This window comes from Brachyistius frenatus, unplaced genomic scaffold (assembly GCF_029030835.1).
Source record: "Brachyistius frenatus isolate BFR_SWC_R1_liver_20210118 unplaced genomic scaffold, ASM2903083v1 Contig_5, whole genome shotgun sequence".
In the NCBI taxonomy this organism is placed as follows: Eukaryota; Metazoa; Chordata; class Actinopteri; family Embiotocidae; genus Brachyistius; species Brachyistius frenatus.
Window position 1 is genome coordinate 6,615,204 of NW_027210604.1, and position 11,745 is coordinate 6,626,948.

An 11,745-nucleotide genomic window follows, 5' to 3' on the forward strand; every position below is an offset into this window, starting at 1 on the left:
ATGAAAACGTTTATATGCTGTGATATTACAGCGGAGAGTTGCAGTACAGAGTTCACAGAGGCATTCTTATTATTTAAACACCAAAAAGAGAGTACGTTTTTTTTTATTATTTAGATTTTTCATATTTTATTTAGAAATCTATTAAGTTATTTTCCGTAAATCCTACATTATGGTATTAAAGCTGTTTTTAAAGTCTTTAAAACTGCAGTCTTTTCAACATATTTATTTTATCCATTATTTTATTTGATTTTGTTCCACTTTTAATAGCTTAGGAGTACTGAATTATTAGACTCTCCCTGGACAAGATTTTCAAAATAATGTGGCACAAGCAGAAATTGCACTGACACTGCCCACAATTAAGCTTGACAACCGATAGTATAATAGTGGTGGTTAATGGTGCCTGAAGCAGCGATGAGGCACAAGAGACACAGGTTCATTAAACTCACTTCCTTCCAACTTCACACAACTTTTTTTTGTCATTTTCTCACTTGTGAAGTGCCTAACCAAAGCGGACATGAGGACTTGAAAGAACTCGTCACAATAAGTAAACAGACAAATCCGCTATCTGCAAATGAGACCAAGCCTCTTAATTAAAGGTAGCCTGTGGTGGTTTTAACCACTAACGGCACCCTGGACCAATGTTCTTGTGCATGGGTCCACTCTTTGTTTATTCTTACGTGTGAGGGTGGTGCATGCAGATGTACATGCAGCTGAAGTGCCACCAGTTTTCACAATATAAAAAATAAAAAAAATAAAAAATCACAATGCAAATGAGCTGAAAAAACGAAGCAGTGCTCCAGCAAAAACATGCAAGGAGAGCATTTTCAGCAAGTAACTATGTTGTAACAGTTCAGGCCTTATTGACGATGAACCGGGAGGGGCACTAAATGTAAACAGTAAACCCAATCAAGCACATTGAACACAGAAGATTGATCTCTTTGACAGTTTCTTTAAATGTTTGAGCAGTGATTATGTAAAATGAAAATGAGAAACTGCACACATTAGTTAATGCCTGACAAATCAAATGCATAACTTGGTAAACATGACTTTAAAAAAAACCAGCTCATTTTAACAAACATCTCTTTTTTTTTTTTCTTTTTTTTTAAGAATCAAGAGCCTTAAATAACTTCAATGTTGTTGACAAAGAATAAATAAAGTAGTGCATACTCACAGGAGCAGAGTTCTGCCAGTGGAAAGCTGGGACAAAATGCATTAAAAGTAATCATCTGTGATTGAGATAAAGTGACTAACATAAGGCTCCATTGAGATCGGTCCAAAAGAAATTCTCTAGGGGGGCAAATAAGCAGCTGTTCCAGGCAGCCCCCGCCCCCACTTTCACTGGAAAGAGAAACTCTGACTCCAGGACTACTACCAACTGAGACAACAACATACCCCAAAACTGACAACAAGTAAATAGGTAAAACTACATTTTAAATTTCCAATTGAATTTAAACATTTAGATTAATTGTGGAAAAGAGTGAAGAAGTGACGCCTGAAGCGTTTAGAGAAAGAAGGCAAACGAGAGATGCTGAAACATCATATCTCTTTCAGTTTCAGTATGTCGTGGGTCTGAAAGCTGCATTGGTTCAGGCCGAACAGACGCAGCTGAGCGAGTGAACAAAAGAACATCACAAGATGCAGGGGAACTTTCAGAAGAAACTACAAATTCCATCCTGCTGTTGACAGAAAGGGAGCTCATGGTTCTTTACATGTTTATGAGAGCACAGTCCCCTGTGATGCGGCTCAGACACACACCCCTCAGTGGGACAAACAGTGGTCTGTCCATCAGGCTAACAGGAACAGATAGAGGGGGGGAAAAAAAGGGATGAAATCTGGATTGTGTGTGTTTGTTTGTGTAAGGTCTGTGGAATTTGTGAGATTCTAGTGAAACATTCACGACATCTCCAAAGGATCTTGTGTTTTTCCATTCAACACTGCTGTTATCAATTAAAGCTCATTTTTTTGTGTGACATTCCTGCAGGGCATACAGTTCTGACTTATTATTCAGTGAATTTATCTTGGTATGAAGCTGCTACTGCTGTTTATACACACAAATACAGCAGAGAAATTGAAGAAATAAAACTATAATGGTTGATTTACATGTAAATTGGTTTGTTATGATTATCATTTTTAAATTACAGAAAAAACATGAATTATTCAAAGTTTAAAAAAAAATTGTCTCAAAAAATGTCTGTGATGAAGAGACATATATAACATACTGATACTATGTTAAAGCCCTCCATCAGCACTTAAAACTGTTTTTTTCAGCTTATCTCTGCGTGATATATAAAGTTATCTTATAATAATAAAACATTCTCAATGTGTTCACTGATGAATGAACAGACTGCAACATCAAGTTATGTGATCTCCTAGTGAGGGGGATGGGGGGGGGTTGCAGTTCAGAGAAAGGGGAACTCCTGTGATTTGGTTCTACACTTCTCTGAAGTTTGGGGACTTGATCAATATTATGATTGATTGGATAGTGTGGGCATCTGTGGGTCACAGTTTGAAACTTGGAGCATAATAAAAGAACCTCAGGTGATTTTCTTGAGATGTGGTCGTTTTAATAACAAAAAAAGAATAATTCAATGTAAATAAGTATTTTCATGGTGATATGAAAACTGCATCATGTTGTCAGACACATTACTTCTTTTTCTTTCTGTTTCAGTAAAAAAAAAATAAAGGACTTCAAATGACACCTGCAGAGAAAAACTAAGCATTGTTTTCCAGGACTCAGAGCATTTCAACAAGTCAGTTTCCTTTTGTGTAATTATCACTGAAGAAGAAATAAAACTCGAGTGTGTGATTGAAATTAGAGGATGTTAGTGCGCTTGTTTAAAAAACAAAATTAACAATACAGTACAATTCAATCCGTTTATTCTGATAACAGTCAGAAAAATGCAAATCATTCATGAGCTGCCTTAATATGTGCATCAGGCACGCCGTGCCGTACTTTGTATACATTTGTATAGCAACAGTGGTTGGATGTGGACAGTGAAACGTAATCTGACAAAACGTTTTGTCATTAAACAGTTTATTTTGGTTTGTATGTTGAGATGCTGATGCAACATCCATAAAAAGACGGCAAGTGGACCTTGAGTTAGGACCAGTTCATTCATGACAAACTGTGAGGCACAACTGAAAGTTCCTAAAAAGTCAGTAAGCGGCCCTTGAACGGGGATTTTTCTGGGTGCATTTATGTTTTACCGCACATCATACAGGTACTATTGCTACAAATATATGACTGTTTTATGTACACAAGCTGCTGCTGACTGAAAACTTCCAATTTCAGAAAAAAGTCTGCTGTTCAGAACTTAAGTCTTCATTTCAGCTCGCCCGCCATTGTTTCCTGACGCCACTGCAGGCTTTTTGAAAACAATTTCATCAGATTAAAGGGATGTGGCAATTCCTCATCACATGACACAATCACATTATCCATCAGCTGAAGCCTTTTGCAGGTTTTCAGGTGACAACATTTAAGGTTTTCTGAATCCAGAAATTCACTTCAGCCCAAATCCACTGTTATAAATTCATAAAACAATTCACAACGAGGACATTGAACAGTCAGTGGTTTCTTATCATGTCATCCAACCATCTTTTTAGCTCTTGCCATTTCTGGAAGTAAATGTCCAACTTCTTTATATGTGTTTTTACAAGATGACAGTCCTTATTTGAAAAGCAGGGCTTTAAAGCTCGAGAGAGAGAGAGAGAGAGAGAGAGAGAGAGAGAGAGAGAGAGAGAGAGAGAGAGAGAGAGAGGGAATAAGTGTCATCACAACCACCACCACCACCAGCAGCAGCAGATCTGTCGTCTGCTCTTATTCAGTCCAGTGTGAAAGCTGGTTGGCTCTGTTCCCCGGAAAAAATTCTTTCCGCTGGATTACGCAACAAAAGCAGCAGGAAGGGGAGATAATGAAATAGACTGATGAAAGGGGCAACAGAGCATAGCACCAGTAGCCACTACCATGAGTCACTGAATAATTACTTTATTAATTTATTAAAATCCTACTGCGATTACTTTAATGGGATCTCATTGGTGCCAACAGCAGGGCCATGACCAGTCTTTATGTATACAGACAGTATACATCTGCACTGATTTCTCTCGTGTCTTTTTCTTTTGTTTTCTTGGCTTGGACATGGGATCGTATATTTACACAGAGCACTGTCAGTCACCTCAGACTGATAACTTCTATTAAATTATGTTCATGCACACCTCGAGCAACTCAAGAAGCAGTCTTCTAAAAGTCCATTCACAGTAAACAGTATACATCAGCTGGTTGCTTGGTTTTCTTGTTTCCTGCCAAAGAAAAGCTTCCTGCGGCAGAATTTTTGGATGAAAACCACCAATCAGCTCTGGCAATGAAACCCCGACCAACATATCTCATTTATCCGCAATGCCACTGGCACAGAGAACAAAACAATCGGCGAAATCAAACTGGCCTTTGGGGACTGGTGCAGGACCTCAGTCACCTTTAATAAATAGGTTTGATTTGATTTGAGTTTTCAGTTTGAAATATGTTTAGGTTTACTGGGAATATGGCAGATCGTGTCAGATCAGGATCAACATACATGTAGTTCTCACTGACTCTGTATTTTTATGTATGTAACAAAAGTAATATATTATACGGCTGTGTATCCAAATACACTAAGATAGTATCCAAATATAAACATTTTCCGGCCCAAAATTCAGCAGAGAGACAAACTCCATGTGTAGTTGAGACTTTGAATGTTTGCACAATACCCATAATTACCCAGAAACCCTTCCTCGGCCTCCTTCCACAAACCCTTCGATGCGCATCTTGGCAGAACAGCATCTTAGCTTTCAGTTGACCAGGTCATAGCTCCGTCTTGATCCTATGCATCAGATCTTTCTGGTCCACCATGTCCGTCTGACGGTTCCAGCGGTGGTAGGCCAGCAGGGCGATGTTCTTGGCAGCCACGGAGCTCATCTCCATGGCGCTGCCGGCCCACTCGATGCCATTGAGGTAGTAGAGATTGGGGTGCAGCTCCACAGGTGGCAGTCCCTGGCTGCTGCTGTAGCGTGGGTAGGCCTGCCACTCTGTCACCTGCACCGAGTAGTACGACCTAAAATTTAGAGTAAAGAACGATAATCGGATTTTTGGAAAATATATCTCGTTTGTCATCACATTAAATAACTGTTGCAATGAGTGAAGATCTGCGTTTTATTCACACTAGCGCTGTACATAACACTGCCTGTCTATCAGCTGTGGTAGTCCAGACTGAAATAACTAAATCTATTGGATGGATTGCTTGTGGACAGATATTTATGGTCTGAAGAGGATATATAGCGTTTTATGTGGTGCCAACATTTTTGTTGGTTTAATATGACATTTAGATGAACTGGATGGAAAACTGTTTGACACACTGCTGTGTAATTTTGCACATAAAATCACCTTCCCCTCAGGATGACTTGTAACAACTTTGGGAATCCCCTTACTTTTCATTCATCTCCAACAATCATCAGGTCAAACTCACTTTGTCCAGTGCTTTGGTAAGATGATAACTAAGATGTTGAAGATTGCTATGTTTTACATCACATTATTACATTGGTTGTAAACATCAGTATATTAGCATGTTAGCATTTAGATGATAACAGCACATTGCCTCTTTGTCCTCTTAAACATCATTTTACTGTCCTATCGCACCAAATGAGCTGAATGTATGGAGAAGAGTTTTTAGCTTGTCAATACAGGAGTCAGACTGAATAATCAGATGATTGACAGTTGATCAGCAGCCATTATGATAACTAAGCAATTGTTTGTTATTTTATAAAGACAAATGACAGAAATTCATTGGTTTGAGCTTTCTGAATGTGAACATTTTGTTTTGTTTGTCTTATATTCAGGATCTAGAATAATTAGAATTGATTGTGACCAAATGATTAGAGGAGAAAATAATCTGCAAACTATGCTGCCATAAAAATAACAGCAAATTACATCCTGTCATTTTCATCATGATTAGTTTTCGAGAAAATAAAATGGTCGACCTGAAGAGAGTTTTGAGCTGAGCCTTGTCCAGTGATTGAGGTGAGAACACCTTGTAGACACCAGCCTCTTGCGGCTGCTTGCGCCGGAAGCCTGCTGAGATGTTGACGGGACAAACGCTAGCTACGCTGTTGAAGAACAGATCGGGTGTCTCAGTTGTCAGGACGCTGGCGAAGGGGAACAAGCGGGGGTCGGGGAAACCAAAGAAAGAGGTGTTGAGGTAACCGTGGACGATGGTTGCTACGGTGCTGTGGTAGTTTCCGGGCAGCTGGTCAAAGGGAGGCGTGAAACCTTTGAACTGGACTTCAGACCCGACACTGGCCTGTAGCGGCGTCGCCAACACAACGATGTCATAGAGGTCTGTCGCCGTCCAGGCTGCTGTGGTGAAGGTCAGCTCATACTGGAGCGCCTCACCTGTAGCACAAACACACAAAATCAATGTCAACTCTACACAACATGATTCTGATACAAACCCCTCTACATCAGTCCACTGGAGTCCACTGACAGTTATCATCCAAAAGTATCTCCCATATTTGTGCCAACACACAACTGTTAACACATTCAAATGATAAGTGCGCATATATTCTACAAAAGCTGAAGAAAAAAAAATCACTTTTGTACACGTGAAGATGACAGATGGTAAACAACAGTGTAAGCATAAGATGATTTTTTTTTTTTGCAAATACGGATTCTTCAATTACATTTGTATACAAGAGCCAAAATGCAACTGCTGTAATCCACACTTGTATATCCTGAAGTAGATAAATAAGGTCAGCCTGGGATGTTGAATGCATTGCATACATTCTTTAGTGATAAATGACTTCCTTAATGCACCCACTTCCCATGAAACACCCATGTTTACTCAAGTTTCAATTAGTGAATTCCTAAATTTCCGGGAACTGTTTTTGAGGACACTTAAACCTGAACTTGTGCTGTTCAGCTGTGGATTTTACATAACAAACAGATCTTGTTTGCGTTCTGGACGAGCGAGGCCCAACTAAACTTCTCTCTGGGAAATTTAATCATTACTGTTAGATTTCTAGCGCTGAAATGTTTTACTTTGAACAAAAACGCGAATATGTGGTTTCAAGCCTATTGCACCATTTTCAGAAAAGTTTCCATAATTTCAAAAAAACGTAAAAAAACGTTAAAAAAAATAATTTTTTAGTTAAAACATTTGGGAAGAATATAGGAATGTCCAATATTTACATGCACTATATTCTAATTGCCATTTTTTTTAATCTAAATAATTAAGTAGCTTAAGTTGTTTAATTCGGACACCACATTGGGGCGCATGCCTGAGAGTCACTGGTTTAATTCCAGCCACAGAGCTTTGTTTCATGTCATTCCCTTCTCTCTCCTCTTGGTTCCTGTTGTGTAAAAGAGCTAATATTCTGCTTAGAACCAGCCCTGAAAATGATTGGAAGCTGGACATGATCCCGCTCAGGAAACATCGGGGCGGAGTACCTGAGTGGATGGGGTAGATGGAGGTGACTTGTGCCTGCACCAGCTTTGCATTGGCCATCTTCAGCAGACCAGAACACACCAGCTTGTTGCCTCCTTCTACCGCCCACAGGTTGTTCTGGGCACCAGCTAAGGACACAGCGCCTGAAACACCACAAACACGCTCACTCATAAGAGAAAGCGCCAAGTGCCATAAACCAATTATCAGCTGCCCACACACTTTCCTCCTCTCGCTCCCACAGGCCGCCCCCCTCCTCTCACCTTTCTTTCCTTTCTTCTATTCTCGACTGCCAGCTCCTCCCATCCTCGTCTCCTGCATCTCTTTTCTCTTCCTTTCGTCTCTACTGACCTACATCAGCAGCGATGTAGATGTGCAGCTCATAACTGGCCCTAAATTCCCCACCGCAGCCTTTGTCTTGCCACTCTTATTCCTGCCACTTTCCAACTCATCATCCCCCCGCCCTCCTGAACCGCTCACTTCTCCACACTCAGCTGACCTACAAAGGCAGGGATGCTGACGTTCTGTCCGTAGTTGATCCTCATGACAGGTGCGATGACCTCATCAATGAAGCGCTGCGACACACCCAGCTCCAGCAGCGAATCAGAGAGCGGCCTCCGGGTCATGTTGATGAAGCCACTGCTCCCGAGAGAGTCCAGGAGTTCCTCCACCGAGCTGAAGGCGTAGCCGTGGGCCTGGTACTTGTAGATCCTTTAATACACACACACACACACACACACACACACACACACACACACACACACACACACACACACACACACACACACACACACACACACACACAACAAATGATTGATTATTAATTATAGTAGTCAGTTACTAAAGCAGTGGGCAGATTTATTCGTGGACATACTGTATGAATCCTCCATGCATAACAAAGAAGAGACAGACAGAAGGATATACAGACTCACGGTTGACTTAAGGAGAACGTAAGAAAAACAAATCTGAGGGAGGAAAAAGAAGTCGGTATAGTAGGAGGTATGAAATCTGAGCCTGTTTAAGCAGGAACTGAGTCAAGGACACACAATTAAAACAAAAGATCTGATATGTTACACATATCTGAAACTCATGTGTGACACTATCTGAAATATAATTCTGGAGTTTTATACTTTACTTTGTTGTTTTTGGAGGATGAAGAGAGCGAGTCAGGCTCAAACAGACTATTGCTCACAGTTTTAGTTTTCTTCACTGGGACTAAAGTCTGGAAACCCTGTTTGTTTAACGTCTGCCTAGCCACTCTAAAGGGCCGACCAATCAGCCGCCTGAGTCAGTGAATAAGTGTAAGGAAGTTGAAGTCAAGCGGCTTTCTCCAAATGCACCTGCTCATACGTACGCCGGGTAAAAGAGAGCTGGAATCTTGTAACAGTGGCTTTTTCCATCGGTGAATTCCAGGCAGATTGTTGTCTATATCTATGCAGCCCTCAGAAAGTCACACAATGAGTCAAGGTTTTGTAGTGATTACGGCTTCAGATGCCTCAAGCAGAGGGAGTAATAAATAGGCTTTCGTCATTGACTGCAATACTAGAAGATAGTATTCTGCCTTAAGTAATTGTTTTTACTGACTTTTCTCTTCACTTCGTGACACAAAAACTATTCTGGAATGAAAAGATTTAAGCCAGAATGACTTTGCTTGATCAAAAAGAAATTATTTTGGGCATCAGTAAAAGATGTAGCACACTTACACCAGCTTCATACTCTCTTGAGTAATAAAGTAACATTACTGACACCAGAAATAGGTGAGAGAAAATACAACGTACGAAGCAGTTCAACTCAGGCTCCAAGTGTTGGACATCTACAACACAGGTCCTTGACACACGAGCATCAAGGAGGCTCTGGCTGTACCACACCAACATCCTGTCGACTAGCCGGCTGCCGAGCCCAAACAGCAAACAGGGAATTCACGTTTCTGGCATACCTCATAAATTTCTCCATAATCTCCTCCACCCACATCTGCAGGCGTATGAAGCTGATACCGTAGCGCCACCACAGCCGGAACAAGTCCAGCAGGTACCAGTCGGTCTCTTCCAAAATCACCTCTTCGCCATTAAAAACTGCCGTCTTTCCCGCCACGCTGCGACGATACTTCAAACCTAAGGAGTAGAGAACACAGAACGACACAAAAGGCCAGGACAGATACACACAGGGAAGAATAAAATATTGAGGATGTGTTCCTTTATTTTGTTTGACAGTTAAATTGTACCTGTTCATTTTAAGGAAGGAAGAGGAATAAAAAGCTACGGCCTTTTTTTTTTTTTTTCTTTTTTTTAACTCATTTTTGACTTTTCAATATTCAACCAGTCATTTCCATTAGGAATACCCTGAAAAGGACATATTGGCCTTTTGAGCTTTGTGTATCATTTGTGTTATTGTTTAATCAACTCACCCAGCTGTTTGACAAACTCCTGCATGTGGAGGTTGAGGGAGTGAATGATGGAGCCTCCGGACTCGTAGTCATTGTGGTTGACGGTTACAGTGGCGAGACGGCCTCCGACCTCACCCTTCTCGAACACGTCCACCTGGACCTCGGGGCCAAAGTGCTGCCGCAGGAAATGGGCCGTGGCGCTGCCTCCTATCCCCGCCCCGACCACCGCTGGAGCACCGGGAGTCAGAGAGAAAGCGTGAAGTCAGAGTGGGGTTTGGAGGTAAAATGTGTCTGAACTCTAATGAAGATGACCTTCACTGTGGGGGCATCTGGGTGGTTAAAGACATGGTTTCACTACAAATTGTAGCTCATCACACCTGAGGGAATGTGTTTCCTTTTATTTTGTAAAACTGAAAGAGACTTTTGTCATTCACACTGACTTCTATTTTGATATTCAGTTAATTGAAGAGCAATGTATTAAACAAAATGCATCCCTGGACACTTGCTGTCTTTGTCTCTGAAATGCTGAATGGAGAAGATATTTGCAGCCCACTTAGTTTTAACAAATTCGATTTTAATCCCACTTTAAAAAAAATCTTTCAGCACTTGGTCACGTTGGGATGTTCCCTGAATTTGTGTCTTCACGAATAATCTTGTACTTTTTACACGTTTATATCCTGATGGTGTATGCTTAAAAAAAAAAAAGCATTACTTGTCAGTAAGGTGACTCTATGTAAAGATGTGTGTTGGCCAACTGTGAACAGCTGGACAGGTTAGAAATAGGGCTGTCGCAGGGCCCGTTACTTCCAACCATGGCTCGATCCGAGTCATTTTATGTTCATTACTTGGATAGTAATTTTGAATATATGGGACAACCCCGAAAAGGAAAGAAAATAACATCACATCCAACTGCAAAAATATTTACAAAATATTAGCTGCCTAAGAAAATATGGTTTCCGGGAATACACGTGTATAGATAACATGAACAAAATCGCGAATTAAATGTCTACTTGTTAAAATGAATGAACCATCATTATGTCTCGAAACATCATGTCTCGGGTCAGTCCCGTCCGGTCCCGTCCCGTCCCGTCCTCAGACCGGAGGCTAACGTTAGCACTCCGCAAGGTGGCTACGTCGTTTTTAACTTCAAACACGCTGCTTTTCTTGCCTATTTTCGAAGGCGGGGCTCCGTCGACATGAGCCGGTGCCTCGGGATCTCCGACGGCCGACCAGACTGCCAGCGCGACTGCCAATAGCGGGAACAGAGAGCCGCTCATAGCGGCGACGCGGAGCAGAGACGACGGGGAGCAGTTCACCGGCCGTCACGTTAAATCCTGAAGTCACTTCCTCTTTTATCTTCCCGGGCTCAAATCATCACATGTAGGATGGTTGTCGCTGTAATGTCACAAAGCTCAAGTTATGAATGAGTTGAAGACACTGCACGAAGGATGGCTTGCTTGATTGATTGATTGATGATGATGATGATGCAGATCAACCCACTGATAAACGACGGTTTACGTTCACGTCCGGCAATATCACGTGATCTAAATGGCCGCCTTCTTTCGACCAATCAGAGCCGTCTACGCAGATAACGCGTGGAAGAGGTATTCACGTCCACATTCACAAGTAAAAGTACCAATACAGCAATGTAAAAATACTCCATTACAAGTCCTGCATGAAAAATCCTACTCGGGTAAAAGTACTAGCAGTAAAATGTAGTTAAATTATTAAAGTAAAAGTACTAGTTTGGTCCCATTTTGACTGATATATTATATATGATATCATTAGATTATTTATACTGAAGCATCAGTTTGGGATGCAGGTAACTGTTGTAACTGCTGCAGGTGGAGCAGGTTTGAACCACTTTATATCCAGGTTTATATACAGGGACAGCAG

At 41.2% G+C, this 11,745-nt stretch overlaps 1 protein-coding gene across 2 annotated transcripts; it reads right to left on the minus strand.

Moving 5' to 3' along the window:
* Positions 1-3,747: 3,747 nt before the first annotated feature.
* Positions 3,748-11,386, minus strand: LOC138633170 (prenylcysteine oxidase-like). Of its 2 annotated transcripts, XM_069719271.1 has the most exons (8): positions 11,350-11,386; positions 11,018-11,244; positions 9,871-10,077; positions 9,403-9,577; positions 7,966-8,177; positions 7,472-7,612; positions 6,007-6,418; positions 3,748-5,084 (listed from the first exon to the last, which is right to left on the minus strand). In XM_069719271.1, the coding sequence occupies exons 2-8, from the start codon at positions 11,124-11,126 to the stop codon at positions 4,835-4,837; spliced, it is 1,506 nt and encodes a 501-aa protein (XP_069575372.1). In that variant the 5' UTR covers positions 11,127-11,244; positions 11,350-11,386; the 3' UTR covers positions 3,748-4,834. The 2 variants fall into 2 exon arrangements, with proteins under 2 accessions (XP_069575372.1, XP_069575362.1); XM_069719261.1 differs by lacking the exon at positions 11,350-11,386 and having other exon boundaries at positions 11,018-11,340.
* Between the last annotated feature and the right edge of the window lie 359 nt (positions 11,387-11,745).